The following is a 27,355-nucleotide window of genomic DNA, read 5'->3' as shown; positions in this document are numbered from 1 at the left end:
TCCCCACTGGAAATGTGCGGCCAATGAGTCTCAGACCAACCAACTTTATATATTGTCTATCTGAGAACCACTGTAGAATGCACCATAAATGATAGTTTAGTTTGGACAGGATGCATCTCAAAAACACAAATGATTTCTACTACTAGCTACCAATGTAGCATCAAAAGTTAGCTTAAATTGAGTGAATATGCATATCCAATGGCGTCGGTTTCAAAGAGATATCCTTCACGCTTCTATAACTTGTTGAAATTTATTCAAGTAGATGCAACTGGCAACATAGTGGTACATGATCGCTACCAAAAACGGCGTTCGGTAGACCAGGCTCCATTTCCGCCTCCTTTGGTAGTGGTGAAAGACCTCTACATTCTAAATTTCCATTTGCTGGCAAAAATATATAATCTAGTGTGCCTTTAAAGTATGTGCCATAATGTGTAAACTTCGGTTCGCCATAATGCTGTATGTCCTCTGCATCTATTTTCCCATACTGGCTATATACACTCTTCAGACCAGAATGGTTACCCACTATCTTTCGTAGTTCATCTACAGTTGCCAATTTGGTATCATCACTGTTGGAGGGCTTAAGTGGTGGTAGGGTCAGATCAGGTCCACCTTCTATCATCTCTTCGCCCTCTGCGATCTCTCGCCGAGACCATTCCAGCCATGCTTCTTGTATGGGGGTTAGCGGATTGTCTGTTAGTGATGGATACGTTGGGTCGGTAGGCGTTGTGTTTAGATCTAATAAAATGGTGAATACATCGTACCTAAACATACGATGATAATTTTACAAATGACTTACCTCCTGCGAGCACATAGGACCAACGGATTTCAGAGTGAAGGTTTTTTACAGATAGGAGGCTTTCGCTGGCACTTTTAACATATATACATCCCTGTCGTAGCCGTTCGTAATATGACTGAGGTCGCCAATATAAATGAGTATTGCCCACAAGTATGCCTTCATCGTGGTCGATAGCCTTGAGTGCAATCAATTGAGCAATGTTACCGGTCTTTTGCGTGGGTGGACATAATGGATATGTATCATAATCTACTGTATCATAGTTCACTTTGGTGAACAAAGAGTGCTTAAATGCAATCATGCAACCTTGAAATACATGATTAGAGTTACGCTTCCTAACGGTGTTCAGTGACATCAAGCAGATTTACCATGGAGCTTTGTTGAGTGTTTGCAGAACTCAAATGAGTAGCTAAGTGAGGATTAGGATCTGTAGAATGCAGCATGAAACTGATCAGAAGCATACCCAAGTGCATGGAGAGCGTCTCCATAAAAATCTTCAACATGATCAACCTCTGGCAGAAGAGCGTAAATTTTAGGTACGAATTACATAGCTATGTAGTGAACAAGACGCACAAAATTTACCTTGAAGACACAATATATCTGCATTAAGTTCCTTTAGTTCTTTCAATACCATTGCTTTTCTAGTTTTCTGAAATAAGTTCTCAGTACATTTATCGGATCACTAGACGTTCAACTAGGCTACATACCCATTTAAGAATGTTTCCAGAATGAGGAAACAGTTCTCGTTTTATAAGAGCCTGGGCTAATATATTGTATGAAATGAGCGTGAGTGAAAGCTTGCTTGGCCGAGCATTGGGGACTGAAATCGGCCGGCATGCTTTTAGTTGTGGTGCCATATGAGCAAATACGAGATCTGTACCAGATTCTGTGAGTGAGTTATCACTGTTCTGGAATTGAATTACCGCGAGCATTATTTTGTGAACTTAGCAACGAAATAGAGCCATAAATAAGATTTTAGCGACAGTAAAGATGTCAATACTATAGCATAATGTATGAATGAGCCGAATAATAATGCAAAACTTTTACGCAAGAGAAAGAGCGTACTTCAACAATGCGCGAAACGAAAGTGCTGGTGAACCACGTATACCGACTACGCAGTCTACAATATGGAATGGGGGAAACAACTGTGATCAAAAAAACATATCAATCAAGATGGAGCATTAATATTTCTTTCATATAAAAGCTATTAGCTGCTCTCTTTGTGTGAGAGACAGGTTATATAAATCGGTGCTCAGGATAACATGTGTGAAATTTTGGGTGCCAAAAGGCAAAATTGATTTGAGCTGAAAAAAAAATCAGCAACCGCCTTCTGACTACCTTCGGCCATATTCTTTCATGGAAGTAGCACCTTCACAATCCTGGAATGGTGACTCCACCCGCCCAAGTGAAGGAGGAGCGCCTTCACGATTCACGCCAAGGCCACATCGAGCTCCCGGACAGGAAGATCGCTATGTTCCGGCTTCAAAAATGGTCTTTGACGGCAAACGCATGAGAGGCAGGATTCAGCGCCGCACTGTGGATTACAACCACACTATTGCTCGCTGGTACCAGGTGAATTCAGCTGCTCCTCTTTAACGAAACACTTGAAAAAGACACTAAATTCTAATGGTTTCAATCTCTAGCAACGTGTTTGGCAACGTGATCGTCGCGATCGTAAATTCCTTCGACCCGATCCAAGCTTTATCGTCGACGTATGTTCGTTTCCCTCTTAGCTTGACGCTTTTCACCTTGAACAACACAGACTAACATTATTGTTCTCAGTTATTACCTCCTGCAGCATACCCAGATAATCCTGTTAATGCGGTAACGACCAAATTCATTCACACATCCACAAACAAGATTCGTTGCCCTGTTAATGTGGTTAGGGTAAGTGTCTGCCAACGCGGATCCTATCAACGTAATGGTTGATACTAATTTTGTCAATGTATAGTGGACGCCAGAGGGACGTCGTCTCATCACAGGCTCATCGAGTGGAGAATTCACGCTATGGAACGGTCTTACGTTCAATTTCGAAACCATTCTACAGGCTCATGACTCAGCGGTGCGAGCGATGAAATGGTCACATAATGATAGTTGGATGGTGACGGGCGACAACAGTGGTGTGGTGAAATATTGGCAATCCAACATGAATAATTTGAAGATGTTCCAGGGACATCGGGAAGCTATTCGAGATCTAACGTAAGTTGAAATCTTCGTCGTTGCGTTGTACTCTACTATATTAACAAGCGCTAACGTCACCTACCAACCTTGTCGATTACAGTTTTGCTCCGTCAAATACTCGTTTTGCTACGTGCTCTGACGATTCATTGATCAAGATTTGGGATTTCAATCAAGGTGTAGAAGAGCGTGCATTGACTGGTCACGGTTGGGATGTTAAATGCGTTGACTGGCATCCATACAAAGCATTAATAGCATCTGGTAGTAAAGATAACATGGTAAAATTATGGGATCCTAAGACTGGTAAAAACTTAACAACACTGTAAGTGTTTTTCCAAATTGCTATTGGTGTAAGAGATGATAGCAGCTAACATATGAAATCAAAAAGTCATGGCCACAAAAATACGGTACAAGGGTTGCAATGGAATCAGAATGGTAATTGGTTAGCCACAGCTGGTAAAGATCAAACCATCAAAGTATTTGATATACGTACAATGAAAGAGCTTCAAGGCTTCCGCGGTCATAAGAAGGAAGTTTGTTGTGAGTATATAATATGATGTTCACCTGCGATTCGTTCAGAGTACTGATGAGGTTTTTTATGCAGCCATTGCATGGCATCCACAACACGAACGCATGCTTGCTTCCGGAGGCTCCGATGGTTCTTTAATGTTCTGGCTATGCGGTCAAGACGGACATATTGGAGAGCAAGAAACGGCTCACGATTCTAATATTTGGTCTTTGGACTGGCATCCTATTGGCCACATACTGGTAACGGGATCTAATGATCATACCACACGATTTTGGACACGACCACGACCAGGAGAGACAGCATCAGACAAATTCAATGCTAGCCAACACCAGGACGATGAATCAAACAAGGATGATGAAAGTGAATATGTTGACACACCACCGTTCCGTCCCGCCTCAGCAGGACAGCGACCTCCAGTTGATTTGCCTCCATTTCGCCCATCGACAGCGGGACCACCGCAGAGGCAAAATGGACCGCCCAGTAATGATCCACCTCCCTTCCGACCTCCGCCATCATCACAGCAGCCATACCAACGTCAACCACCACAGAATGGTCCGCCTCCTGCCCAGTTTGATGGACCGGGTCAAATGCAGTTCAGGCCGCAGGGCGGCTACCCTAATGGTCCACCTCCATCACAGCAACAGTTTGGCGGCCCACCGCCACATCAGCAGCAATTCCTGCCTCCAGGGCCAGGAGCACACCAGCGACAGCAGCAATTCAATCCTCAGGCACCCCCACCGCCTTTTAGACCACCGATGCATAACCAAGGCGGCGGGCCACCACCCCATTATCAGCAGCAGCGTCCGCCATATGGCAATTCAGAACGACCACCTTACCGCCAAAACGGTCCACCGCAACAGAGACAGCAACCCTATGGCGGTGGTAGAGACAGGGATCGTGACCGAGACCGTAACCCACGTTATCGTAATTAATTGTGAGGTTTTGTATTTTTGGTGGAGCTCGAAACAGAATAAAAATGGATATAATAAAACAAAGGTTAGCTTGTTCTCACTTTCTATTGAGAGGTTCCATTATGAAGCGGAACAAGATCTTGGTCATCGGCAGGCACAATGCCAACAAGTTGGAGCTTATAAAACGTACATGATCACGTACTCCCGTCATCACCGCACTGCCCTTCCATTTACTAATCTCAATATACCGAGACAGAATTGTTCTCGGAATCACAAAGTGCATTACCCAAGGATGTCAGTGACGACACTCAAATGATACCTTGGACTATCGATACCAAATACTATACAGCCGAGGTTGATCTTTGGCTGGACCATATCGAGTCCGACGCAGAAGCAGCAGTCAAGGCGTTCGTCGAGGATGAGAACGGTGTCTGTGAAGTTGTCGATGGTCTTGTATTAGTTTTTCGAAAGGACGAGGTGAGTGGGGTAGACGGGCGCGAAGCATGGGAGACTCCAATTGTTCTCATTCATCATTTACAGCCCAAAAGCTTAGAAGACCTCAAATTGTGGTCTGCGTTTGTTGAAAAGTGCGACCCAAATGTAAAGATCGTGATTGGAACGGAAGGAGATTTGCCAGAGACAGACAAAGACGCGATAGAAGACTGGTGCTTGGAAAATATGTTCGTCTATATAGATGCCGAAGAGAAGGCACAAAAAGTGGACGACGACGAATTTGAAGACAGAGTAGGCATTCCATTGCTCCTGGAAACGTTACAATCAAATATGTGGGATGGACTTGTTACAAAGTCGTCAGCTCAGGCTCCACTTGACACCAACGGTAAGCTGTCGTGATTCTTCATTTTACATGTCCTATCCTAATTCATGTTTTTGAACACGTAGAAGCTAGACTACAAATGTTAGACTTGATTGACGAAGAAGACGGTGAAATGACGGGTAAGTCAATATGACAGGCAATGACTAACATCGTGTTATTCTTATATTCTGACCTTCCAAATAGATTTACCCTCTAGCAGTGAAATAAAAAAAATGCAGCAAGAGCTATTTGGAGCATTTGATGATCCGAACGACGGCCTTGACCACGTTTTCACGAAAATCCAAGAGCTTCGAGACCAAGGAGCCAATCTTCCAGATAGCGAACGTCGTAAACTTGCTGCGAAAGTAGCACTTTCTTTTGCCTCTTATTATAATGAAACTGCAGAATAAAAATAAATAGTAGTGCTTATGCGTGATTCTGACACTTCACAACTGAAATCAAGATGGATCAGAAAGATTTTTTTCCGGGCACATCCGGGAAACAGTCACGGCATCCCTGATTTATTTCACTGGCCAGTAGCCCATCAATTTATCGAAAATACTTTGGGTGTTCTACCGCATTCAAAGTAATTTCAACAAAAACCAAAGTCATGTCCGTCTTGTCCACTAAAGGTGCCACCATCGTTCTTGGTGCTCAATGGGGTGATGAGGGTAAAGGAAAGCTCTCCGACATTTTGTGTGGAGAGGCTGAAATTTGCGCTCGCTGCCAGGTAAATATTCACTATTATTATTATGTTGACAGCTAGAACTAGCAAAACTAACCCCACCGGATAGGGAGGAAACAATGCTGGCCATACTATTGTCGTAGGTGATGTTAAATACGACTTCCATATGCTTCCCTCTGGTAAGTATCCACCCGCTGCTACAAAAGTTCTTAACCGTTTATTGATTCATATTTTGTACTTAGGCTTGATCAACCCTAACTGCGTCGCCTTAATTGGTAACGGTGTGGTCATGCATGTTCCCTCCTTCTTCGCCGAGCTCGAAAAGATCGAGGCTAAGGGTTAGTTTTTGATCTATACATTAAGTGTACCGCTATTTCACTCTAATAACACCGCTCTAAATCTCTTTACAGGTCTCAACGCTGATGGTCGTCTTTTCGTCTCTGACAGAGCCCATCTTGTTTTTGATTTCCACCAAATGATCGATGGTTTGAAGGAAGCCGAACTCGGTCGTGGAAGTATCGGAACTACTGGTAAGGGTATTGGCCCAACTTACTCTTCCAAGGCCTCTCGATCTGGTCTTCGCGTCCACCATCTCTACAACTTTGAAGAATTCTCCGCAAAGTTCAGAGTCATGGTTGCCAACAAGCAAAAGCGTTACGGACATTTTGAGTATGATGTCGAAGGTGAACTTGAACGCTATAAGGTATGTACCACGATCATATTTTTCGATCTATGAACCATCATCGTCTTAATTAACACGTTTTACTTCAACAGGCTCTCGCTGAACGTCTGAGACCCTATGTGGTCGATGGCATTGGCTACATTCACAAGGCTGCCAAGGACGGCAAGAAGATTTTGGTCGAAGGTGCCAATGCTCTTATGCTTGATATCGACTTTGGTACCTACCCTTATGTGACCTCCTCCAATACTGGTATTGGCGGTGTCTCCACTGGTTTGGGTATCCCACCTTCCCACATTGACAAGGTCATTGGTGTCGTCAAGGCTTACACCACTCGCGTTGGTGGCGGTCCATTCCCTACCGAGCAGCTTAATGTATGGAACTAATCAATTTGTCATGGTGACAACCAACCAACCAACCTTATCATTTTATTAACGGTTATACATGTCTTTTTCTACAGGATATTGGTGAATACCTTCAATCTGTTGGCCATGAATATGGTGTTACCACTGGCCGAAAGCGTCGCTGCGGTTGGCTCGATCTTGTCGTCATGAAGTACTCTGACATGATCAACGGATATACCAGCTTGAACCTCACCAAGCTTGATATTTTGGATCAATTGGAAACCATTAAGATCGGTGTCAACTACTTGCTTGACGGCAAGGTTCTTGAATCCTTCCCTGCTGATCTCAACGTTTTGGAGCGCATTGAAGTTGAATATATCGAAGTTCCCGGATGGAAGCAAGATATCTCACAATGCCGCAAGTACGAAGATTTGCCTGTCAATGCTCAAAAGTACGTTGAGTTGATAGAGAAGGAGCTCGGTGTTCCAGGTAAGGCACAAATTCAATGATGAAGTATACTCCCAATGAGTTTCCACTGACTCTTTTTATTATTTCTAGTCGAATGGATTGGTGTTGGTGTTAGCCGCGATGCTATGATTCACAAGCCTACCCAATAGATCTTCTGTACACTAAATTACACTAAATCAGTTGCCCCCATAAATTTTTCATTACTTCCAAGCGCAAAGTCACAATTTTTTCTTTTTGGTTTCCGTCCCAGGCCAAATTATATTGCACCCATCTTCACTGCCATGAACGGGAATACAAGCAAGAAGAATCGCAATTCTAGCCAAATGCGAAACAAGGCGCTGCCTGTGGCGAATCAGCCGCCAGCGCATAATCCATTTACTCCATCTCTTGATGTGATCCCTGCACTAACCCGAGACAAAAATGCCAAGTCCAATAGTAAGCAAAAGCCCAAAGTTATGCTGGGAATGCCGGACATTCCTGTGGACGAGCATCTCGACAATGATGCTTATGCAACCAAGATTGGTGGTGCTCCTGTACGAATCGATTTTTTCTAGATTGACTACACAATATGTTTGTGGAACTTAACCCTTTTATCGCTTGCTAGATTTGGCTAATCGACCACCAGCACCCTGATAGCGATATCCAAATCTGTGGTAGTTGTCAAAATCCAATGTACCTGATCTTTCAGGGCTATGTACCATTAGAAAACTCAATTTATCACCGAGCCATGTATGTGTGGGCATGCAACCGTCGTATATGCATTAAGAAGCCTGGCAGCATAAAGGCACTGCGCGCGCATCTTGTAGATCCAGAGTATTTGAAGCAACAACAGAAAAAAGAAGCTGCGAGAATCCAAAAGGAGGAACAACTAAAAGCTGCGCAAAAGAGAAATGCCTTTGTTGCATCGCCCAATGGTTCACCGTTCCAGGTTAGTGATTTTTTCATTCATACTGATATTCTGAATGCCGTTACTCATCCTTTCAAAATGCTTCGACGACAATCAGTTGGGAGACTTATGGTCGTCGTCCAACGAAGCAAAGAGTAGTGCTGGTAACCCTTTCGCAATGCCTGCCATCCCTTCCAAAGTCAATCCTTTTCAAATGCCCGGAAGCAATGATATAGTAGAGGAAGAGCCTGAGGAAGACGAAGACGAGGAAGAAGAAATGGAAGAAGAATCGAAACAAAGCTACAGTCAAGCCGCATCTTCAAAAAGAAAGCCATTTGACCTCAATCATCGCTTTGCCGAGAGCTTGACCATACAGGAAGAGGATGAGGAGGAGGAGGAGGAGGAAGAAGAAGAAATGGAACATGATGATGTCGCTCGTAAGTAAAATTTTATCTTGACTATAATATATACTGACTACTGGGCTCACAATCCTGCACTTCAAGACGATGAAGGCTTCGTCTGTCAGATGAAGTTTCCTGGCCATTATTTGTATATATCTGAAGAAGAGATTGCTGAAACCTATGACTCACTTGGACTCGACATGTCAAAATATCAAAAATACCTCGACTTACAACAACAATCCGAAGATGCCGTTGACGACTCTGAGGAGGGTATTTCATGGGCTGGAGAAACCTATGAAAAACAGGATGTACCACGTGGATTTGATAAAGCTTTCAAGAAGTTTACCGAACGTGTAGGAGCTTGGCCAGAACAATGTGTTCGGTAAGGGTTATTTTTGAATTTGTATGGAATGGCGCAATTCTCACTCACTCACACCGGCCGGTATCAGCTATGAATTTGGTGGATCCCCTCTTCTGTTTTCCAATTCAGACCAGGCCGCTAAATCTTTGATCGTATCGTCATCAGATGGCTATGGCGTTTATAGCAACTCACAGCTACCGACTTGCCCTCACTGTGGATCCAAGCGTACATTTGAATTTCAATTGATGCCTCATATGCTGAGCCTTTTATCGGTAACGGAGCATGCCATGATAGAAGAGCAGACGTTAGACAAGACCGGAAAGGATCAGTGGAACGTCGGAATGGAGTTCGGAACGGTTATGATATTTGTTTGCGAAAACGACTGCAACGGCTCAACATCCGCTGATGTGGAAGATCAAGTTACATACTTCGAAGAGCACGTTATTGCTCAGTTTGAATTAGACTAAGCCGACACCACTGCATTTATAAGGAACAATTGCATCCCTTTCCCAATAAAAAGAAATTGTCAAAGCACATCTTTCCAATACGGACACTTTCGAACATGTCAGACGTTTGTATTTGCTCACTTTGCGTTTATTGTTTCGGGTGACCATATATTGTCCGTATTTGGTTCATCATAGGCAGCATCCAGATCAACTGGTGATGCTGTCAAATCTCTGCATGCAATCAAGGTAGCTAAACCTGTATTTGTTCTAACATAAAAGTTACAAGGTATAGTTATTGGTAAGCTACTCTCGGTAGGTGAGTACTCCATTGGATCGTTCGGATAGGGCATGTGTTTATGTGGCATGGGTTCAAAAGCATCTGATGGCACATGATATTTTGGACGATATGGTCTTGCATTGCGACCGTTGCCGATTCGATATGATGATACCTCGCATCCAGCTCTACCGCTACTGCTGCTGAATTCGCTACTGCCAGTGTAGTGGGAGAGAGGTGTGGTAGGGAGGGGTGATATGATGTCTTGTCCTCCAAAACAGGCTGTCATCATATCCACTTGCATAATGACAGGATATGGATCTTTGCCCACATCGTCGCCCAGAGGGTGATTCAGGTACAGCGCCTTGTCAATGGGAATGTACATTGCACAATGTAAGTTTTTTTAAATTCGAGAGGTGGGGTAAAAAACGAAGGAGGAGAGAAAAAGGTGTGTTAGATGTGTTACTGTATCTTTGCAGATTCTTGTCAACTAGCCACCTGAGCTATGGTACGTGGATGTCATGGGGTCAATAAGGTCATGTTGCTATCACAACCCCTTTGGGCATCGATTGGCCCCTTGCCTATACTATAATGCAAGCGTGAGAAAGCAAGGCGACGGAATAGTAAGTATAGTAGGTAGCTGTCAAAAGCGGCAGTGGAGTGAATGGATGAAAAGATACTGGCCACATCAATGTCCCCAACCCATCATGGAATACTGAGACACAGTAAGCTCACAAGGAATGTTTCGCAACATACCAGTCGCCTCATCGACCGGTCTGCAGTGTCACAGTATAATGTGACCCCATTTTTTGGCATGCGTAGATCATGTAGATTAAGAATGAAGCTTATCAATTTAAATAGATGACAGATAGAAGAGCAATGAATATCAATGTGCCCAAAGCACGGTCAAAATAAACGCGACTAGAACTAGATGCAGTCGTCCCAGAGCTGCCCGACATCGGGCATGTTTGGTTGTCATAGGTTGGATTCGCAGGACAGCAGCCTGCACCAGCAACAGCAAGGCCAGATGTCTGTGGTTGCTTGTAACCAGCCCATTCCGTGCAACTTACTTCTGAGTAAGTAGCCAACCATTGGCCAATATCATAGCCAAAAGGTTGAGGAAACCAATTACTTGGGATGGTGGTTTGTGATAGGTCAAAATGAACCCATGCCCCGTGTGGATTTGGAGTTGAATCTGTCTGCGCGCACCACTCTGAACCAAAAAAGAGGAAGGATCAGATGTCGATAATCACTGAGACACAAAAAAGAAAGATGGGCTTTTGATTGTTTATGGCAGGTGAAATAAACAAAAGTCTTACCTAGGTTGGGTGCAAGGCCAGGACAGAGATCTACGATTTTTACGGTGATTTCGGGGCGGTTGGAAGCGTCGGTAATAGTATAATTTTGATCAGATATCGCAGTATTCAGGATGATATTAAAGCAACGACCACATCCTGGGCCAGCCGTTCCGTTCACTTGGCCAAAGGCATTTTGATTAATGGCTGCGACCATTTATGGGCGTAAAGTAAGACATGTGTAATTTTACGATATCTGATCTTTTGTCAACGTTGTTCATACCTGCAACTGGAAACTTGTTGGCTCCTGTAGCGCAATCACAAGCACCGACATTGTCACCAAGAAGGTAATGCGTTACCGTTGCAGTACCGGATGATGGTAATTTAAATGCAAATGTAACCGAGATTAAGAGAAGTAGCAATAAGCTATCACTGATCATTAAATTAGTTTTAATATGTAAAGGAATGGGAAGGGTAATGGAGCGAGATTAATGGAACAGAGAGGGTAAAAGTGAAAAAGGCTGCAAATCAAATATAATATATGAAAAAAAAAAAGTGCAAGTGGTTGTTGAAATGATATGATCGTTGTGGGGATGGATGCACGTTGTATGTTAAAGCTCAGTTTTCCAGCTTATGATTTATCAATAGCTTGTGGCCACAAGAAGGTGTGAATAGCTGAATCTGAGCTCATATCCAGTAGCATTTCAAACAGTCCACCTTCTTTCTTGGCAGGCATGGCCTTCTCTGTCATTAATTTGTCGTAGTCCCACTCGATCTTATGGCTATTCTTCATGTCGGCGAAGATAGGCGTTTCTGCTTCGACAGCATCGCCAGCTTCACCCTGTTCACCTGCTTCGTTGGCTTCAGGTTCGTCGGCACCTTCTTTCTCATCGTGCGCGTGCTGTATTTCCATGGTGCCAATGACATCGCTTTCCGGGATGCCCTTGAAGGTAATGCTGAGGGTATCGTGGGGGAATGCCATGTCAATCAAATTCAGCTTCTCGGATCGATTCATGGAAAGCTCCAATCGGACTTGATTGGTATTATCAAATCGAATCCAGCGTTTGCCGTACGAGAATCTCCACACAGGGACAATAGTCCTATGGACATTGACACCTAGTTCCAATTCATTCTTTGCATGACATTGACTTAGACGTGCTTGCTTCTGTCGTCGCTGTTCGCTCATATAGCTGTCGCTCTTTCTTCTTCGCATTTTTGGATTGGTGGTCAAGTGAATCGTCACATAGCTGTACTGGAAGTTGGCATCTTGAATCGTCATACTTGGGTTGCCTTTATGGAAGCTATCTTCCAATACAGCTTGATTGTATTCCTCAAATCGTGTGGATTTATCCTTTTTGGACAGGTCTTGGTAACTCCACACTGGTTCTAAGTCTCGTACCACCAAATGCTCTTCGTCTTGACCAGACATGGCGACTGGAATGAATTGTGGAGCGATTTCTGGCAACGATAGAGTCGAATCATTGGTCACATCGACGGATTTCGAACGTTGCTTTTTCTCGCTTGGGGTTGGTGCTACCTTGGTCTTTGTCAAAGTACTGAAGATCTTCATACCATTGAACTTCATTTTTGGGGTTTGCTTGCTTCTCGGGTTAAAAAAAAAAAACTCGGCTTTCGTATAATTAACTTGATGCTTCAATGTAAAAAGGAAACAAAAGAGAAGAAAATGTTGGGAAGGAGTGGCTAGGAATAAAGCGGGTGATATTCTAATAGGAAGGAGTTTACTGTGATGGCGTAGAAAAGATGAGGAGTATTATAAGAAAGAAAGAAACCCAAATTAGCTCGACGCACGCGCTCTTCTGTGCATCCTTTCATACTAACAGACTCCTAATCGACTAATTTGCCATATAACCCAACAATGCTATATTCACCGTATCTGGGGGAATCTACAGAATGAATAACTTGTCTTCTTTATCCATGAATGAATCAAAGTGCAATGCTCTATGATTCGATCGGTATCGAAAGCATTATTTATCATTCCAGGGACAAACCAAAAAAAAAAATAGAATCATTTGCATATGTGGGAAGCTGCAGGCTCTGAACGCGGTTTTTCTATTCATCTCAGGGTAATATACAAATCATGATTATTTGTGTCATACTTTCGAATGCATTGATTGAGAGGCAACGTGACAAAATGGACAATAAGCTTTCGTCCACCTTGTATGGGTTCATCCTTGGACTCACTGCAGGGTTTCTATGTTTTTCAGTTTGTTTTATTTTGGGGAGCTAAGGGAGAGGAGGCCTTGTGCCGGCTGGACATATCGAATTAGCCCATATTACAAAGATGACATTATGCTGTCGAAGTTCCGTTTTAGTAAATGAACCGCCTTTACTTACCTGGTAGACAGCGAAAACCACATGCACAGTACATCGAGGTGGATGGGGGGTGAGATTGTCATCATTTTTTTCCATTTCTTTACCCTCAATACCCCCCTTTTTATACATCTCCTGGCGCTTTCATCAACTTGTAACCCGAAGAATTTGTTTTGTGCATTCGGATGCAGACTTTATAAAATCATAGTGTATGAAAAAACATTACGTATACAGTATATAAAACAGAAGCATGTAGAAGTGTGTAAGAATGAGTGGTGTGCTTATAGGTTGTAGATATGATCATGAATATGAGGGAGGGGGTATAAATGCATAGTGAATAAAGACAGCATAGGAAACTAACAAAAAAGCAGATAATACATCAATATACGACATAAAGGAAACATGAAAAAAAAAGAATTAAAATAAACAAGGTCATAAGGCGGGTAAGTCGGTGGTGGTGCTGCTGCTGCGCCTGAGTTGGGCTACAGCCAGCTGGGCTAAGGTGCCACCTCCTTGCTCAATTGCCTTTTCATAAAGTGAAAGCGCAATGCCACGATTAATCTGAACATGCCATCCATGTTGATAGTAGGAACCGAGGATAATCGTAGACGTTGCATCGCCTTCATTGGACGCGTCGGTGAAATACGCAAAGGCGCTGGAATAATCTTGAGGCACAATCGTGGCCTCATCCACCTTGAAACCGGCATGGTAGAGTTTTCCTAGGGTGAAGTTGGCTTCAATTACCCCCAGTGATGCTGCTTGTTCATAGTAAACTAGGGCTAATGAATAAGATTTTTGCATCCAGAACAGCTGAGCCAATTCCTGCATGGCTTTTTCTTCTCCTTGATCGGCCGCCTTTTTAAAGTACAGTTGCGCGACATCGAGATCTTGAGAGAGTCCTCCCAAGCCTTCTTTATGGAACACTCCGATCTTGTACTGAGCAGAACGGTGTCGACCAGTTTCATTGGCAAGCTGGTACCAGTTGAGAGCCTCAGCTGCACTTTGTCCAGTGCCTCTGCCTTCTTCGATCATGCGACCGATGTGATACATGGCATTGGCATCCTTGACGACAGAAGCAGACTTCAAGAACCATTCTAAAGCTTGTGCATCGTTTTGCTCTGTTCCAATTCCCATCTCGTAGCATTGAGCAACAGAATTGAATGCTTCACTACATTCCGATTTGGCAATTTTGAGTAGCGACTGATCGAAGGGGGTTTTGAAGCATTAGCAAAAAATTTCTCATGATGGTCAAAAAATGATGTGTTCATAGGTACCTGGAACGCCTTCTCTTGATCCTTTTCAACTCCACCTAATCCAGTAAGTGTATAGCGTGCACACATCACGTTGGCCATAACATTTCCTTGATCAGCGGCCGTTCTATACAATTCGATGGCAGTGCCGTACTCGCCCCTAGTGTGATGCATTTGTGCTGCAAGGTAGATGGCGTTTACACTACCGTATTCCATGGCGGCAGAATAACATTGAGATGCAGCTTCGGGATCTCTTGGAACGACATTACCGACGCCACGTTCGTAGATTTGGCCAAGTAGAGTAAGCGCCAAGTGGTCTTTGCCTGCAGCTGCTGTCTTGTACAGCTTAACGGCATGCAAGATATCACGAACACACCCACGTCCGCGGTGGTAGCATTTGCCTAGTTCTCGAATGGAATCGATGTGATCCATTTCAGCACCTTTCTCAAAGAACTCAAATGCAGAGTCTTCATCTCCACATTCAGCGAAATTGCGTGCCAATTGGTACATGGCTTCTGCATTGCCTTGGTCAGCCTGGGACTTGAGCCATTCCAAATCTTGTCTTCGATCTTCAGGAATGACAGACAAATCTTCAGAACCTGATGAAAGGAATGAGGGTCAAAAAAATAGGTCAGTATATTGAATATTCATCATGCATACTCTGGGGTTCGATTACATACCGGCATCAGACTCGCCTTCTTCACTCTCTTCAGGGATACATTCCAGATCATCGCCACGAGTAGGAACGGCTTGCAAACGTGCAATGCGCCTCTCAGCTTCCACTGTCATGTCTAGGCATTGATCAGCAGCAAGTTGAAACCATTGTAGTGCATCCTCTACACTCTTGGAGACACCAAGGCCACGTTCGTAGCAATCGGCCACCCAGAAGTAGGCGGCGTGATACTGTTCACGCTCGGCGAGGTTCAAAAGTATAGTGAATGCTTCAGCTTTGGTAACGGAGTCAGGGTCGTTGGTAGCTGCTGCACTGTAGAGACTTGTAACATAGCGAGCTACCATAAAACGAGCAGTTCGACTGATCTCTGTGTTTTTCAGTGCTTCATCCACAGCAGCCTTTCGATAAAACGGATAGGCTTCAGCAAAACGCTCTTGACTATGGCATATCTGGGCAATACCATATATGGCACTATACAGAGGTGGTGCATGTCAGTAAACAAAGTTGTAAGCAACGTGAACTATAATGTTTAGTACTTACAGTGATGATCCTTGAGCTGCAGCAAGCTTATAAAGTTCCAAAGCCTTGTCCAAATCTTGTTCCACTTGTGATCCTTCGTGATAGTATGTACCGAGCATGAACAAAGCATGCGTATCTTTGGCTTTGGCACACGTTTGGAGAAGTTTGAACGCAGCAGATTTGTCTTGCTGCACCCCCTTGCCTTTGCCGTATAGAATAGCTAGCTCGCGCATGGAGGTAATATCACCAAAGTCGGCACCTTTCTGCAACCATGGGATAGCCTGCTGAAACTTTTTCTGCTTGATTAACAACTTGGAAAGTGCATTGATGGCCACAGGGAGATCCTGTTTAGCGGCTTTTTCAAAGAGAACCTGAGCCTTGGAAAGGTCTTGGGGTATCCCTTCCAGTCCCTTGGAGTAAAAAAGTCCCAACGAAAATTGCGCAGTCTTGTGACCCTTGGCGGCTGCCTTGGTATACCATTCAAATGCGTCTTTGCGATTTTCTTGAACACCATGGCCATTGGAAAGCATCAGCGCAACCTAATGCAAAGAACAGTGGAGTGTGGTTAATACTAGTCCCGTGTAATGATGGTTCATTTTAAAAAAATAAATACCTGGAATTCTCCATCTACATCACCGGCATTTGCACTTTTGAGATAGTAAAGGTAAGCCTTTGCGAGGTCCTTGGCTACACCTCCACCTTCTTCATAACAGGCAGCCACCCAGAAAAATGCACTAGAGAAGTCTTCCTTGTCAGCCAAATCCTTGAGTTGACTAAAGGCGGCTTCAGGGTTATGCGGAGCATCACCCCAACCATGGAGCATATAGCGGGCGACCATAAGTCTTGCGCTTTGTCGTTCATGTTTAGCTGCCTTCTGGTACCATCGGAAAGCCTCGTTGAATCGTTTGAGCATGTGAAGAAGTTGACCCATAGAGTATTCAGCCATATCAGAACCAGCTTCAGCAGCCTGTTCATAATATTCCAAAGCGCGTCCGTAATCTTGTTCGACACCATGACCCTTTTCGTAGCAATTGCCCAAAAGACCTATGGATCTGACATCGTTCTTGGCAGCAGCTTTTTGGAACCAGCTGAATGCGGTGCTATGGTCTTGCGTACAGCCAACTCCTTCAGAGTACATTAGGCCAAGGACACGTTGAGCCGATGGGAAGCCAGCTTCAGCCGATTTCTGGAGGTATTTCAAAGCTTCTGAGTAGTTTTGTTCCAAGCCGAGATCACCCATTCGGTAATTTAAACCAAGTAGGTATTGTGCTACTGGATCATCACGGTTGGCAGCTGCCTTGTAGTGAACTAAGGCAACTTCATAATTTCGGTTAACACCATGGCCTTCTTCATACATCATGCCTAGCTTGAGTAGCGCGGGTGTGCTATCCTGTAATGATTCAGATGCATTAGCATACATTGAACGCAGTTATTATGTAAAAAAGGTGGCGAAAAGAAAGCTTACGTTCTGAACAGCTTTTTCAAGCCAAACGATTGCATCGGTGTGATTTCCATCGTCAGCCAAACGAATGCCTAGAGAAGACTGGGCATCAGGGAAATCTTGCATGGCACTCTTAAGGTAGTACTCTTTCGACTTTTCAGGGTCTTCGGCGACAGTCAGGCCCTGCTCATAATGTAAACCAACTAGGTATTGACCATATCTAATGGAGCAAAATATTAGATGCGAAATAAATAAAAATATTTACAATGTATTTTGTCACTTACTTGTTGCCAGCATCGGCACTCTTCTTGAACCAGTCAAATGCCTTGATGTCGTCTTGTTTGACGCCGACACCTTGAGCAAGCATAGCACCCGTTCGATATTGAGCCAGCGTGTTTCCTGCAATAGAAGCCTTTTCAAACCATGCGAAAGCCTTGGCCTTGTCGGCGGTGATACCAATGCCATCAGCGTAGCATGAGGCGAGATGATAATATGCTTCAGAGACTTCTTGAGCGGCTAAATCACTTAGTTGTTGGAAGCCGAGGGCAGCATTACGCGGAACTCCCCATCCGTTGAGGTGACATTGTGCAACCCAGACAAGAGCAGACGGGTTCTCAGTATCTTGAGCAAAGATAGAGACTGCAGCATAGACTTCAGCATAGTCATGTGGATCATTGACTATTTGGGCTTGCTCAAAGGCTTCCTGAAGAATGGCACTGGGCGCTTGTGTCACGTTATCGGAGGATGAAGCCGAGCTGGAAGATTGCGCGTGCCGCTCTTGTGCTTTGACCTTGGCCTGTGCTATTTGTAGTAGGCTGTACAAACGATGCCGTGTAATTGGCTGGTGGGATGACTCGATTGTGATATCTTGGTCTTCCATCTCACTTGCCGATGTTTGACTGGAATACATTGCAGCGTCTTGCAAAGCTTCTGAGCTAAATGTAGTGGAAGCCGATATACTTGAGCTCAGCATGACAGAAGAGTCAAGAATCATGCTGCTCTCCATAAGTGAAGAATGAGGTCGAACCACTTGCAGGTAGCTCCTTCGGTGGGAATTTAGTGATGTGTAAGGTGGGGGAGACGCTACCTTATCATCGTCGTCCATCATGGACTGTCGTGAGAAGCTAGACTCGGTGGCGATGGAAGACGTAACATCGATTTGTGAAAATAAGCCAGAGAAGGCACTAGCGTTTGTACTACTAATAGCCGAAGTAGCGCTGGTTGAAGCATTACTGATTCTTGGCGTTCGCACAGGCGTTGCTCTCTGCCTCCGTCGGTTTAAAGGCTGTAGTATGGTATTTCGTTGTGCAGGCTGTGGAGCAGGTGAAGGAGGGGCCGCCACAACTTCCGTGGTTATAGCTGTTGGCGCAGTATTAACCGGCGCATCAGCTCGATGAGAATGACTGGAAGGGGGCCGTGGCTCTTTCTTGTTTTTTGGTAAAAATCGCGAAACAGCCGATAGAGCTATCTTTTTGCCAGGGAGCTTTTTCTTGCTGCTCTCGACTTGCGGTCGTTGTTTACTGCTCTGATTGCCCATAAGTGAGTGAGTGCTACGTGAGGCGAATTAGAATACTGAAGGGAATGGATGATAATAAACAGGGTTGGTGGATATGAACAAAGGGGAAAGAACAAGAGCAGAGAAAGGCGTGCTATGAAAGACTTGCAAAACGGATTATATATTCGATCGATAGATGGGAAAAATGACTCGCCCGTTTCGCAGGTTTTGCGGCACCATCAACAAATACCCACATAGGCACCAAAAATGACAGGAACAACACCTTAAAAGGCTATCGACAACAAGCGACACTGCCGAGCCATCCGAGCACCCACCACCTACGAAAAACACATAAACTTTACTTATATACAGCACGATCATCGTGGATAGACACGTTCTTTCAAGATGTATTGTACAGATGGAGGATGCTTGCTTATTAATATTTGTAAAATGAGCAAGAACTATTTGAAAAACACCTCAGTGCTGGACCATGACCGAAAAGGTATCGGGTGTGATACAACGCAACACCAGCCTAACTACTCCGCTTTGCGCCCCAATGAGGGTTCGAGGTCTGTGTCCCGCCGACCGATTGCAGCATGAATGAAATCATTTTTCTAGTTACGTATCATAAAGGTCGGTTGCTACGAAGGGAGCTACTAGTCTTTAAAGAAGGAAGACACATCCATTCCTCTCTTAAAGGCTCTATCACTTCGAAGATGGAGGGCGTCGTTGACTCGTTCCTTAGCAAGAGACCATAACTAACCATCCCATTGTTACATTAGTATCTCCGTTAAAACTTGATCAAAACGTTGACATGTAACGCAAGAAAAAATAAAGTAGAGTAGGAACATCGCATTTACCTTGTCTGTTAGCCTCGTTTCCACCATAATATCTACTAGATTGTCAATATTCCGGTGTTGCGAAGACTGACTCGCCTGGCTACCGTAGTCGTTGCTAACGGAACGGACAAACTCTCTTATTTCTGTGCACAAATCAAACTTCAAATGCACCAATGCATGGTAAATTCTTGCCCGATTGAAGCAAGTGCTTCCTACCCAATAACGATCTTTTCGTGGTCGGTCTTTCTGATAGCCAAGCCAGTGGTTGATGTTTGGAGAGTCTACATTCTCCAGGTTAGCAGATGACTGGACCGGCTCCTCATACTGGATCTGTGACACGCTAGAGTGAGACATTTTGTATATCCCAAATGTATTTTTGGTTCCAACATCGCAAAACATACCGGAAAGCAATGCTCATCATAACGAGAGCCAAACAGAGTCAGAGAGGATGTTGATCCTTTACCTAAAATCATGCAAGCGTCACAGTCGTGGTTGGGTTGGTAAATCGGCTTCCAATCCGCTGACGGCCAGGCTTCGAGATCTTCCTGAAGCAAGGGGTTACTAAGCTCATTTCAACACAAATAATGATGGAAACAACACCAATACGTACTGTAAAATGCTTTTTCCACACAGGGCTGTGAACCTTATCCTTGCAGGTGTCTATCAGCCGATTTACGGCGCTGATGGCTACTTTGAACCGTGTATCTGAAACAAAAAAGGTCGCGGTTCAGCGCCGCCGCCTTGCCACATTGTCGTTACTAAGGAGGTTTGCAGGGGTTCTTACCAATATTATCAGCGTGACCGTATGCGGGGTCGACGATGCAGTACATCAGGTACTCAAAGTAGACATGAAAGTAGCCTTCCGTGTTGTTTTGATACCTCGTTGAGAACTCATCTAGATACACATGCGTAAGTCCGATATCTTTGACCTGAAAGTGTACACCGAGATGCCTGTACCTGGAAGTTCATGCGTTTCTTGTTGCGATAAAGCGATGTGTACACCATCAATGATATCATCTGCAACCACAAATCCGTCGTCGTCTTCAGTATCATGATTTTGACTTTCAACGTGTTCATGGTCATCATCCGTATCGTTGAGAAAGTCTTCTTCATTCGGAGCTGCTCCCGATTGATGTGGTGTAAATGTGAAGCGATCTAATGGCCCCACGGGTATATCGTTACTATATTCATTCATTCGTTGTTTTCCAGCTTGATAAACAATGTGTACATTAGTCACTTTTGGAGCGCGACTATAACACATTACGATCAAACAACGTACCTTTCCTGACAGCCAGCATTTCACTATATCGAGATTGTTTCTTAATCCTTGTCCGCTCTTCTAATATGGCTATAATATTAAATGTAAAACGTTGTTTACTGTGTTAAAGTCATTATCTTTTGACAGTCCTGTTTTAGTGCTTACCCGATTTGTCAACATCCCAATCTTCTTCATCACTTTCATCTTCTTCATTGTCTCTTATCACATTTTTTTTCCTCGTCTTTCGTGTCAGCTGTATTTCTTCTTCATCAGAGCTTTTCTGGCTATCTGAGAAAATATCAAGACAAATGGCTGCATTATCGTAATCTTCCTCACGATGCTGTGTCTCACTGCGTTTGCGTACGAGTCGACGTTTAGAGGGTATATTCACTTGAATTACGTATAGTTAGAGATATGCATGTAATGGCTTCCACTTCACTGCTTTCTACGTACTGCAACCCTCACCTCCACTTTCTGTGACCTGATCCTCTCCATGCGACAAGCTATCTTGCGCTTCCTCAGCTGTTTTTGTAGAAGCACCAATATCGCCAGCAGACGCATCCTCGTCGTCATCGTCCAATATTAACCTCCTCCTTTTTTGTGGCGATCGAATACTCAGATTCTCCATAGTAGTTTCACTGTCAGTTTCTTCATCAAGTATGATTGCTTTGGAGCGATTGGCGTTCTTTTTATGTAATGGATTAGCCCCTTGCTTCTTAACAACAGAATTGGTTATCCAAATTGTCTCAGTAATCATTTTCACCATTTGGTAACACTTACCAACTTTTCTTCGTCTTCGCTGGTATCTGATTCAATCAAAATAGCTTGCGCAGCATTGCTTTTATCTCGTGCCTGCGGTGATAAAGCTGACTGTGACAGAGATACCTCTGCCTCGGAAGTGTTGTGGTTGACACTTAGCAATGCTGTTGAATCCCTAATCGAATTAGCTCCCGATGTCTCTCTTGCAGCATCGGAATCCTTGGACGGGACCTTTTTGAAAAACTGTGTGATTTTGGAGGTTTGCATCACAACCCGAAACGACGCGGCGAAAACTGTCAAAAAAGGGTACCAAAAAAAAAATCGAGCAAGGAAATTTACTCGCGACGTGGCCTACAATTCATTCCTAGCTGTATACATTCTTCATACTGTTCAAATACATATATTCTACGTCACCACACTTAACTTCTGCAATGCCAAAAGCTGCAAGAACGTACTACTATGCTGTGCGTGTTGGTAAAAAACCCGGCATTTACACTCAATGGTAAGACAATGTTCTGAATTGGGCACTGGTGAATTATACACTCTTTAAACATGCAACTTTAGGTCCGACTGCGAAAAGCAAGTGATAGGGTACCCTAATTCTAGATACAAAAAGTTTGTTTCAAAGCAGGAAGCCGACGACTTCCTCTCAGCAACCGAGTCAAAAGGGAACAGTAGTACATCCCGTAAGCATGCAACCACCACTAATTTCGCTGGCACCTCTAAAGATACATCTGTAAGTTCCTTTGATGACGACAAGCGTATTTCATCTGCATTTTTTAATTGTGTATGAAAGGGGGATACGAAAATTGGCATTGCTGGATCGAAGATAGAAACCAAAACGGAACGTGAAGAAAAAGTAGCATTGAAGGTAATTGTCGGGATTTTCAATAGTCATTCCTAACGTTGAGATATTTAAGAATGGTTTAAAGCAGGACGAAGGCATGATAGTTTATACTGATGGAGCTGCGTCAGGGAATGGAACTAGCAAGGCGTATGCTGGTATTGGTGTGTATTGGGGACCTAATGACAAAAGGTATGAGCAAAGACGGGCATCAAGCGAGGCAAATAATAGTTCAGGGATTTACTGACCATTGTCATCGTAGGAACTTAAGCGAGCCATTGGAAGGAAAACCAACTAATCAAAGAGCTGAGATTCAGGTATGACCAGTTAACAATTTGTTGACAGCTATGAATAGCTAATAACGGTAAATGCTAGGCTGTAATCCGAGCGATCGAGACATGTGGGAATGATAAAAGTCGGTTAAATATCTGCACAGACAGTATGTATACTGTAAATGGTAAGAATGATCACCCTTTCAATTAAAAATCTAAGCAATGGACCTACCTACTGACAAGCGCTTCTACATCGTTGTTAGCGGTCAAATTCTGGCGAAAAGCATGGGAGAAGAATAAGTGGAAAACATCTAGTAACAAAGATATACAAAATGAGGATTTGTTTAGGAGGCTGTTCCACCTAATAGACACCCGACCTGGAATGGTGGTACTGGTAAGCAAAAGCCCCATAAGCAAGTACCACGTTATTCAAAATGATTTTTATTCAACATAACCTTCTTAGAAACATGTTCGAGGTCACCAGGGAGTTGATGGCAATGTACAGGCTGACCAACTAGCTGTGAATGGAGCTATGCTATCGGCAAACAATAAAAAGTCACCCGACAATGTAATCAAATGACTTGCTTCCGATCTTTATATTCTCGCTATTCAATACAATACTTTGTGCATATAATCATCAATAAAAAGTTACATAAAAATACTAAATAAGAAAAATGCTTAATCAAGGGAAGCTTTGGCAAAGGAGAATACGTTTGCAACCGCTTGGAGGATAATTATCATGATAAATGAAGTAAACATAGATTGGAGCCGAAGAACATCAGCCGGGCCGAATTTTGAGAAGGCTTGCAATTGTGTAGTGATGACTTCTCCAGCAGTGTTTGCCTTCATTTGACTTTCTTCTTTCTCGCGCAGTTCTTGAATAAGATCGTCTACAATGCAGTGATCGTCAAGGTAATCCTCTGCATCGGGCGCCATGGGCGTGACAAATACCCCATTGGCCATAGGCACGTCATTGGCGGCTACTTCGTCAACGGCATGATCTTCGGTTTCCTTTCTCTCTGGTATAGATGTCTCCAGGACATTGCGTTGAGGATTTGGTTCAGCTTGAATTTCCGAGGTGACTTGCGACGCATGTTCAACATGTATGATGTTCTGCGAATCCTGATTAATCGTGTCAATAAGAGGCGTACTGTAGTCTTCGTTCTTTACGTCGTGTTTTTCATGTAACATAGAGTGAATAGATTGTTCTTCTTCAAAACCTTCAAATCGTGTAGGAGTAAGAGGGGAATCCAATTCCGAGCTGACTGTTTCGTTATCACTATGGCTGTCGCCGTGATCAAATTCAGGTGGATCTTCTAGCACGGCGGCAGGGTCGGCGCCTCCTCCTAAAATTCTATCGTGCGAATTGGGTTGATCCTTTGCATCCATATCAACTAGGCACAGAGTGCTCAAGTTTTGAAGAGCACTTAGGTCACTTTTTGACTTGGCGCACGCAGTATCAAATACCTCTATTTGTTGGGGCTCGTCGTCAAGAAATACCTGATAGTTGTATTTTGTGTCTCGTAGTAATTGCCGTTCGAGTTCGTATAAGCCTCCTTTAGATTTCATAAGCGGCTTTGGTATCCCATCTTCAATGGAGATAGATACAGAACCACTTCCCGAAGGATATAGTAAGCGGAACTGTGCGGTAGACATTTAGACACGTTACGGTTAGGACCTGGGCCATATCGAACACGCCTTTTATATTGTTTTCGGAAGGACCCATTTGTTTATTTTCTGACATTGTGAATCAAGTGATCAAATAAACCGACAGACCGAGTGCCAGCTTTAAAAGTCCAGTCCGAACCTACACTTCAGGTTTGGATATCTACACCGGATTTTATGGCACATGTTTGCTCGTATGTAGCCACCCCAGCTTTGTTGACTTGTGCGTAGCAATACAAGTACGACCATAAAATCGTCTATGCGTTTAATTTATTGAAGCATTTCAATACACAAGGCTTAATAGCAAAGAAACTACCTACCCTAGATGCTACCAACCAACGCTCAATTAAATTGAATATTCAGCTGGGACGAAAATTGTCGTTTATGAAAAGTAGTGGACATACCAGATTTTTTTAAAGTGAATCTGTTTAGCAAACAATAAGCACCTGCTCGCTGACTAGACGAAAAAAAGAAAATTGCCAAGTGTGCTACAGAAAAGCAGTTGGCGATCCATGAAGTTTCGACGAGTGAAGCTGGGTTTATCGCTAGGCCCTAACCCACCATTTCGACGTCACTCATATCACAGCAAAAAATTCCTGTTGCTTGTGAGACCTCAAGGTCCCGTTCTCTCTCAATTACCCTTTACGCAGATTCCACCGAGCCTTTATTCCCTCTGACCCTTCCGCTTTGTGACAGACAGAACCATAAAACACCACAAACTCGCGTTCATTGGTGAATACGAGGAGCTCGCCCTCCATCTCGCCTTATCTCACGGCACAGTGTGAAAATAGCTCATAATGTTCAGTCGTAATAGCAACGTAAGTAAACCCAAGCCATCGATGGTTTACTATGCCACGCAACCTGTTTATCGCGTTTCACTCACACTCATCTTCACTTTATTACTTTCATCACCATCTCACCATTTGTTTTGTTCGGCTGGCTTTGATTTGCAATGACTTTCTTTTGCATTTAATTTTTTTTCGCGTAACCGTGAATCGCATAACGAAAAACAGATACCTCCGAGACGAGGCATTCTAACTGCTTCTAATCAAAATAGACTTGTCAATAGCGAGAACGAAAACAACGCCAAACAGTCAGTCAAAGATGCAAACACCAAGACTTCTAGTCAAACCACTCGATTGAAATCTGCAACCACCACTAACACCAACGTTTTTCAAAAGCGACGTTCTGTTCTAAACGATGTAAGCAATGCCAAGTCGCAACAAAAGGTAACGAAAATTTTCAATTTAGCTACTACCGCGCCAATCATGATAAGTGTGTTCTAACACATCTTTTGCTATAGACAACTTCAGAAAATGAGAAAGCCGTTACCAACGCGACCGAGATTACAAAAACTGTTCGAACAGAAATTAAGCACGAGAAGAAAGTAACCGAAATTATTAAGGAAGAAGCAGCCAAAGACAATAATGGAAAAGACGTCGTGCGTGCTGTACCAGTTCTACCTATTATCCTGCCAGCGCATCTAAGGAAATCTCAGAATGCTTTGAAAGATGATAACAAAGAACTCCATAACATACGCCTGGGAAAGCGATCGCGCTCTTTCTTTAGTGACATATCTAATCATATCAGCACTCACGAAATGAGCGAAGATATACAGGAAGCGACCGTTGCCGATCTCGATGAAGAAAAGCGCGCACTTCAAGTTGCCACACAAACATGGACTGACTTGGATGCTGAAGACAAGAATGATCCCATGATGGTGACTGAGTATGTCAATGAAATTTTTGAATACATGCGCGTCTTGGAGGTAATGATCCATTTCCTGAATGTTTACTATCTTGCTGTGTATTGAAGGCACTAAATCTCATATTGCCACACAGCTCGAAACTTTACCGCAAGCCAACTACATGGAGTCTCAGAAAGAACTCGTATGGAAGATGCGAGGCATTCTAGTCGACTGGCTCATGGAAGTCCATTGCAACTTTGGACTTTTGCCTGAAACTTTGTTCCTTGCTGTGAATATCATTGACCGTTTCCTCTCTGCTCGCGTTGTTTCTCTCGTGAAGCTTCAACTAGTTGGTGTCACTGCCCTTTTCATTGCTTCAAAATACGAAGAGGTGATGGCACCTTCCATTAAGAATTTCACCTTCATGGCCGACGGTAGTCTTAAAGACGCTGATATTTTGAAGGCAGAACGATACGTTCTTCAAGTCCTCGATTTCCAGCTCTGTTATCCAAACCCAATGCACTTTTTGAGACGAGCATCGAAGGCAGATAACTACGATATTTATACTCGTACCGTTGCAAAATATTTTATGGAAATTCCGCTGGTTGACCATCGGTTTATGGGATGTCCACCATCATTGATATCAGCCTCTGCGTTGTTCCTGGCGAAAAAAATGCTTTCACGGGGCGATTGGGTAAGTTTCACTTTCATATAGCGTTTTTAAAACCAACAAGTTCGCTTTGGCTGACCACCCGAAACAACCAGGATGCCAATCTTGTACATTACTCTGGCTACAAGGAGACCCAACTTCGCAAATGGGCAGAACTCATGCTTGACTATCTTGCACAGGAGCCTATTCATGATGCTTTTTACAAGAAGTATGCAAGTAAGAAGTTCATGAAAGCTAGCATATTTGTTAGAGACTGGATGGTCAAACATTATATCAACCGAGATGCTGATTGAGTACAGTAGTCATGGTATTGTTCAATCGGTTTTTACCCAGTTCTTGTCTATACCGCAACCATTTTTTTCACCCCCTATTTCTTTCGTTGTTTTCACCTTTTTACTGTTGTTCATCTTCTACGGCCTGTTGGATGGTTTTATTGTCATTCATTTTAAATACAATACACAATTGTTAACATAAAAAGAAGTTGCGGGAAGACGAGCGTCTGTGGCTTATTGCACAGGCTGAAAAAGGAAAGAACGGCATTAGACAAACGACGACATCGATTAAAGAACTCAGATCAATTTTTCTACA

The 27,355-nt window shown here is 43.6% G+C and overlaps 14 protein-coding genes across 14 annotated transcripts; 7 read left to right on the top strand and 7 right to left on the bottom strand.

The window, feature by feature from the left end:
* Positions 1 to 211: 211 nt before the first annotated feature.
* Positions 212 to 1,728, bottom strand: K450DRAFT_239952 (uncharacterized protein; the record flags this gene model as incomplete). The annotated part of the gene is made up of 6 exons (XM_051588853.1): positions 212 to 735; positions 797 to 1,099; positions 1,162 to 1,202; positions 1,257 to 1,305; positions 1,376 to 1,442; positions 1,501 to 1,728. The coding sequence occupies 6 exons, from the start codon at positions 1,723 to 1,725 to the stop codon at positions 251 to 253; spliced, it is 1,170 nt and encodes a 389-aa protein (XP_051444970.1). The 3' UTR covers positions 212 to 250.
* A 396-nt stretch (positions 1,729 to 2,124) lies between these two features.
* K450DRAFT_239947 (uncharacterized protein) lies at positions 2,125 to 4,848 on the top strand. The gene is made up of 8 exons (XM_051588852.1): positions 2,125 to 2,365; positions 2,437 to 2,505; positions 2,576 to 2,680; positions 2,745 to 2,992; positions 3,075 to 3,293; positions 3,360 to 3,511; positions 3,576 to 4,597; positions 4,668 to 4,848. The coding sequence occupies exons 1-7, from the start codon at positions 2,150 to 2,152 to the stop codon at positions 4,430 to 4,432; spliced, it is 1,866 nt and encodes a 621-aa protein (XP_051444969.1). The 5' UTR covers positions 2,125 to 2,149; the 3' UTR covers positions 4,433 to 4,597; positions 4,668 to 4,848.
* K450DRAFT_239941 (uncharacterized protein) lies at positions 4,579 to 5,683 on the top strand. The gene is made up of 4 exons (XM_051588851.1): positions 4,579 to 4,888; positions 4,952 to 5,249; positions 5,312 to 5,365; positions 5,430 to 5,683. Exons 1-4 carry the CDS (start codon positions 4,724 to 4,726, stop codon positions 5,633 to 5,635), a joined length of 723 nt encoding a protein of 240 aa, XP_051444968.1. The 5' UTR covers positions 4,579 to 4,723; the 3' UTR covers positions 5,636 to 5,683.
* A 152-nt stretch (positions 5,684 to 5,835) lies between these two features.
* On the top strand, positions 5,836 to 7,550 carry K450DRAFT_271548 (uncharacterized protein; the record flags this gene model as incomplete). Its single annotated transcript, XM_051593012.1, has 7 exons — positions 5,836 to 5,955; positions 6,020 to 6,089; positions 6,153 to 6,248; positions 6,321 to 6,613; positions 6,685 to 6,963; positions 7,050 to 7,422; positions 7,492 to 7,550. The coding sequence occupies 7 exons, from the start codon at positions 5,836 to 5,838 to the stop codon at positions 7,548 to 7,550; spliced, it is 1,290 nt and encodes a 429-aa protein (XP_051444967.1).
* On the top strand, positions 7,349 to 9,615 carry K450DRAFT_239924 (uncharacterized protein). The gene is made up of 7 exons (XM_051588850.1): positions 7,349 to 7,422; positions 7,492 to 7,934; positions 8,006 to 8,329; positions 8,406 to 8,451; positions 8,524 to 8,724; positions 8,791 to 9,070; positions 9,138 to 9,615. Exons 2-7 carry the CDS (start codon positions 7,683 to 7,685, stop codon positions 9,514 to 9,516), a joined length of 1,482 nt encoding a protein of 493 aa, XP_051444966.1. The 5' UTR covers positions 7,349 to 7,422; positions 7,492 to 7,682; the 3' UTR covers positions 9,517 to 9,615.
* Position 9,616: 1 nt separating this feature from the next.
* Positions 9,617 to 10,294, bottom strand: K450DRAFT_239919 (uncharacterized protein). The gene has a single exon (XM_051588849.1). It carries the CDS (start codon positions 10,152 to 10,154, stop codon positions 9,633 to 9,635), a length of 522 nt encoding a protein of 173 aa, XP_051444965.1. The 5' UTR covers positions 10,155 to 10,294; the 3' UTR covers positions 9,617 to 9,632.
* Positions 10,295 to 10,412: 118 nt separating this feature from the next.
* On the bottom strand, positions 10,413 to 11,599 carry K450DRAFT_239914 (uncharacterized protein). The gene is made up of 3 exons (XM_051588848.1): positions 11,348 to 11,599; positions 11,089 to 11,271; positions 10,413 to 10,982 (listed from the first exon to the last, which is right to left on the bottom strand). The coding sequence occupies exons 1-3, from the start codon at positions 11,502 to 11,504 to the stop codon at positions 10,618 to 10,620; spliced, it is 705 nt and encodes a 234-aa protein (XP_051444964.1). The 5' UTR covers positions 11,505 to 11,599; the 3' UTR covers positions 10,413 to 10,617.
* Positions 11,489 to 12,937, bottom strand: K450DRAFT_239911 (uncharacterized protein). Its single transcript, XM_051588847.1, has one exon. It carries the CDS (start codon positions 12,647 to 12,649, stop codon positions 11,696 to 11,698), a length of 954 nt encoding a protein of 317 aa, XP_051444963.1. The 5' UTR covers positions 12,650 to 12,937; the 3' UTR covers positions 11,489 to 11,695.
* An 821-nt stretch (positions 12,938 to 13,758) lies between these two features.
* On the bottom strand, positions 13,759 to 18,168 carry K450DRAFT_239908 (uncharacterized protein). The gene is made up of 8 exons (XM_051588846.1): positions 17,819 to 18,168; positions 17,563 to 17,711; positions 17,303 to 17,498; positions 16,451 to 17,227; positions 15,859 to 16,376; positions 15,326 to 15,789; positions 14,670 to 15,244; positions 13,759 to 14,595 (listed from the first exon to the last, which is right to left on the bottom strand). Exons 1-8 carry the CDS (start codon positions 17,951 to 17,953, stop codon positions 13,828 to 13,830), a joined length of 3,582 nt encoding a protein of 1,193 aa, XP_051444962.1. The 5' UTR covers positions 17,954 to 18,168; the 3' UTR covers positions 13,759 to 13,827.
* A 993-nt stretch (positions 18,169 to 19,161) lies between these two features.
* K450DRAFT_239904 (uncharacterized protein) lies at positions 19,162 to 22,130 on the bottom strand. Its single transcript, XM_051588845.1, has 10 exons — positions 21,651 to 22,130; positions 21,324 to 21,582; positions 21,036 to 21,260; positions 20,892 to 20,960; positions 20,570 to 20,821; positions 20,397 to 20,507; positions 20,223 to 20,317; positions 20,014 to 20,157; positions 19,634 to 19,942; positions 19,162 to 19,531 (listed from the first exon to the last, which is right to left on the bottom strand). The coding sequence occupies exons 1-10, from the start codon at positions 21,894 to 21,896 to the stop codon at positions 19,430 to 19,432; spliced, it is 1,812 nt and encodes a 603-aa protein (XP_051444961.1). The 5' UTR covers positions 21,897 to 22,130; the 3' UTR covers positions 19,162 to 19,429.
* Positions 21,946 to 23,374, top strand: K450DRAFT_239894 (uncharacterized protein). The gene is made up of 8 exons (XM_051588844.1): positions 21,946 to 22,131; positions 22,194 to 22,365; positions 22,426 to 22,500; positions 22,565 to 22,665; positions 22,745 to 22,790; positions 22,849 to 22,930; positions 23,009 to 23,139; positions 23,209 to 23,374. The coding sequence occupies exons 1-8, from the start codon at positions 22,061 to 22,063 to the stop codon at positions 23,323 to 23,325; spliced, it is 795 nt and encodes a 264-aa protein (XP_051444960.1). The 5' UTR covers positions 21,946 to 22,060; the 3' UTR covers positions 23,326 to 23,374.
* On the bottom strand, positions 23,290 to 24,788 carry K450DRAFT_299921 (uncharacterized protein). Its single transcript, XM_051593714.1, has 2 exons — positions 24,731 to 24,788; positions 23,290 to 24,630 (listed from the first exon to the last, which is right to left on the bottom strand). Exon 2 carries the CDS (start codon positions 24,399 to 24,401, stop codon positions 23,424 to 23,426), a length of 978 nt encoding a protein of 325 aa, XP_051444959.1. The 5' UTR covers positions 24,402 to 24,630; positions 24,731 to 24,788; the 3' UTR covers positions 23,290 to 23,423.
* A 237-nt stretch (positions 24,789 to 25,025) lies between these two features.
* Positions 25,026 to 25,906, top strand: K450DRAFT_239888 (uncharacterized protein). Its single transcript, XM_051588843.1, has 3 exons — positions 25,026 to 25,228; positions 25,424 to 25,639; positions 25,724 to 25,906. Exons 1-3 carry the CDS (start codon positions 25,208 to 25,210, stop codon positions 25,799 to 25,801), a joined length of 315 nt encoding a protein of 104 aa, XP_051444958.1. The 5' UTR covers positions 25,026 to 25,207; the 3' UTR covers positions 25,802 to 25,906.
* Positions 25,749 to 27,353, top strand: K450DRAFT_239884 (uncharacterized protein). The gene is made up of 4 exons (XM_051588842.1): positions 25,749 to 25,985; positions 26,029 to 26,178; positions 26,252 to 26,791; positions 26,863 to 27,353. The coding sequence occupies exons 2-4, from the start codon at positions 26,125 to 26,127 to the stop codon at positions 27,058 to 27,060; spliced, it is 792 nt and encodes a 263-aa protein (XP_051444957.1). The 5' UTR covers positions 25,749 to 25,985; positions 26,029 to 26,124; the 3' UTR covers positions 27,061 to 27,353.
* Positions 27,354 to 27,355: the final 2 nt, after the last annotated feature.

The sequence above is a fragment of the Umbelopsis ramanniana genome, assembly GCF_025399195.1.
Source record: "Umbelopsis ramanniana AG unplaced genomic scaffold K450scaffold_25, whole genome shotgun sequence".
Lineage (NCBI taxonomy): Eukaryota > Fungi > Mucoromycota > Umbelopsidomycetes > Umbelopsidales > Umbelopsidaceae > Umbelopsis > Umbelopsis ramanniana.
The sequence above is the reverse complement of the archived record's forward strand: the minus strand, read 5'-3'. Positions and strand labels throughout refer to the sequence as shown.

Bases quoted from the DNA above. Each gene is read 5' to 3' on its own strand.
- K450DRAFT_239947 (XM_051588852.1), top strand. From the start codon at position 2,150: ATGGAAGTAGCACCTTCACAATCCTGGAATGGTGACTCCACCCGCCCA. The intron at 2,366-2,436 runs GTGAATTCAGCT...TTCAATCTCTAG, and splicing joins CTATTGCTCGCTGGTACCAG to CAACGTGTTTGGCAACGTGA. The intron at 2,506-2,575 runs GTATGTTCGTTT...TATTGTTCTCAG, and splicing joins ATCCAAGCTTTATCGTCGAC to TTATTACCTCCTGCAGCATA.
- K450DRAFT_239941 (XM_051588851.1), top strand. From the start codon at position 4,724: ATGATACCTTGGACTATCGATACCAAATACTATACAGCCGAGGTTGAT. The intron at 4,889-4,951 runs GTGAGTGGGGTA...CATCATTTACAG, and splicing joins TAGTTTTTCGAAAGGACGAG to CCCAAAAGCTTAGAAGACCT. The intron at 5,250-5,311 runs GTAAGCTGTCGT...TTGAACACGTAG, and splicing joins GGCTCCACTTGACACCAACG to AAGCTAGACTACAAATGTTA.
- K450DRAFT_239924 (XM_051588850.1), top strand. From the start codon at position 7,683: ATGAACGGGAATACAAGCAAGAAGAATCGCAATTCTAGCCAAATGCGA. The intron at 7,935-8,005 runs GTACGAATCGAT...ATCGCTTGCTAG, and splicing joins CCAAGATTGGTGGTGCTCCT to ATTTGGCTAATCGACCACCA. The intron at 8,452-8,523 runs GTAACCCTTTCG...GCAATGATATAG, and splicing joins CGAAGCAAAGAGTAGTGCTG to TAGAGGAAGAGCCTGAGGAA.
- K450DRAFT_239919 (XM_051588849.1), bottom strand. From the start codon at position 10,154: ATGTACATTCCCATTGACAAGGCGCTGTACCTGAATCACCCTCTGGGC.
- K450DRAFT_239914 (XM_051588848.1), bottom strand. From the start codon at position 11,504: ATGATCAGTGATAGCTTATTGCTACTTCTCTTAATCTCGGTTACATTT. The intron at 11,272-11,347 runs GTATGAACAACG...AAATGGTCGCAG, and splicing joins CAACAAGTTTCCAGTTGCAG to CCATTAATCAAAATGCCTTT. The intron at 10,983-11,088 runs GTAAGACTTTTG...TTTTTGGTTCAG, and splicing joins TGGCCTTGCACCCAACCTAG to AGTGGTGCGCGCAGACAGAT.
- K450DRAFT_239911 (XM_051588847.1), bottom strand. From the start codon at position 12,649: ATGAAGTTCAATGGTATGAAGATCTTCAGTACTTTGACAAAGACCAAG.
- K450DRAFT_239908 (XM_051588846.1), bottom strand. From the start codon at position 17,953: ATGATCCACATGACTATGCTGAAGTCTATGCTGCAGTCTCTATCTTTG. The intron at 17,228-17,302 runs GTAAGCTTTCTT...GAATCATTACAG, and splicing joins TTGAAAAAGCTGTTCAGAAC to GATAGCACACCCGCGCTACT. The intron at 15,790-15,858 runs GTAAGTACTAAA...ACCTCTGTATAG, and splicing joins GCAGCTCAAGGATCATCACT to TGCCATATATGGTATTGCCC.
- K450DRAFT_239904 (XM_051588845.1), bottom strand. From the start codon at position 21,896: ATGCAAACCTCCAAAATCACACAGTTTTTCAAAAAGGTCCCGTCCAAG. The intron at 20,822-20,891 runs GTACGTTGTTTG...TTGTTTATCAAG, and splicing joins AATGCTGGCTGTCAGGAAAG to CTGGAAAACAACGAATGAAT. The intron at 20,158-20,222 runs GTACGTATTGGT...CCCTTGCTTCAG, and splicing joins TGTGGAAAAAGCATTTTACA to GAAGATCTCGAAGCCTGGCC.
- K450DRAFT_239894 (XM_051588844.1), top strand. From the start codon at position 22,061: ATGCCAAAAGCTGCAAGAACGTACTACTATGCTGTGCGTGTTGGTAAA. The intron at 22,132-22,193 runs GTAAGACAATGT...ATGCAACTTTAG, and splicing joins CCCGGCATTTACACTCAATG to GTCCGACTGCGAAAAGCAAG. The intron at 22,931-23,008 runs GTAAGAATGATC...CATCGTTGTTAG, and splicing joins CAGTATGTATACTGTAAATG to CGGTCAAATTCTGGCGAAAA.
- K450DRAFT_299921 (XM_051593714.1), bottom strand. From the start codon at position 24,401: ATGTCTACCGCACAGTTCCGCTTACTATATCCTTCGGGAAGTGGTTCT.
- K450DRAFT_239888 (XM_051588843.1), top strand. From the start codon at position 25,208: ATGTTCAGTCGTAATAGCAAC. The intron at 25,229-25,423 runs GTAAGTAAACCC...AACGAAAAACAG, and splicing joins TGTTCAGTCGTAATAGCAAC to ATACCTCCGAGACGAGGCAT. The intron at 25,640-25,723 runs GTAACGAAAATT...AGACAACTTCAG, and splicing joins ATGCCAAGTCGCAACAAAAG to AAAATGAGAAAGCCGTTACC.
- K450DRAFT_239884 (XM_051588842.1), top strand. From the start codon at position 26,125: ATGATGGTGACTGAGTATGTCAATGAAATTTTTGAATACATGCGCGTC. The intron at 26,179-26,251 runs GTAATGATCCAT...ATTGCCACACAG, and splicing joins AATACATGCGCGTCTTGGAG to CTCGAAACTTTACCGCAAGC. The intron at 26,792-26,862 runs GTAAGTTTCACT...CGAAACAACCAG, and splicing joins TGCTTTCACGGGGCGATTGG to GATGCCAATCTTGTACATTA.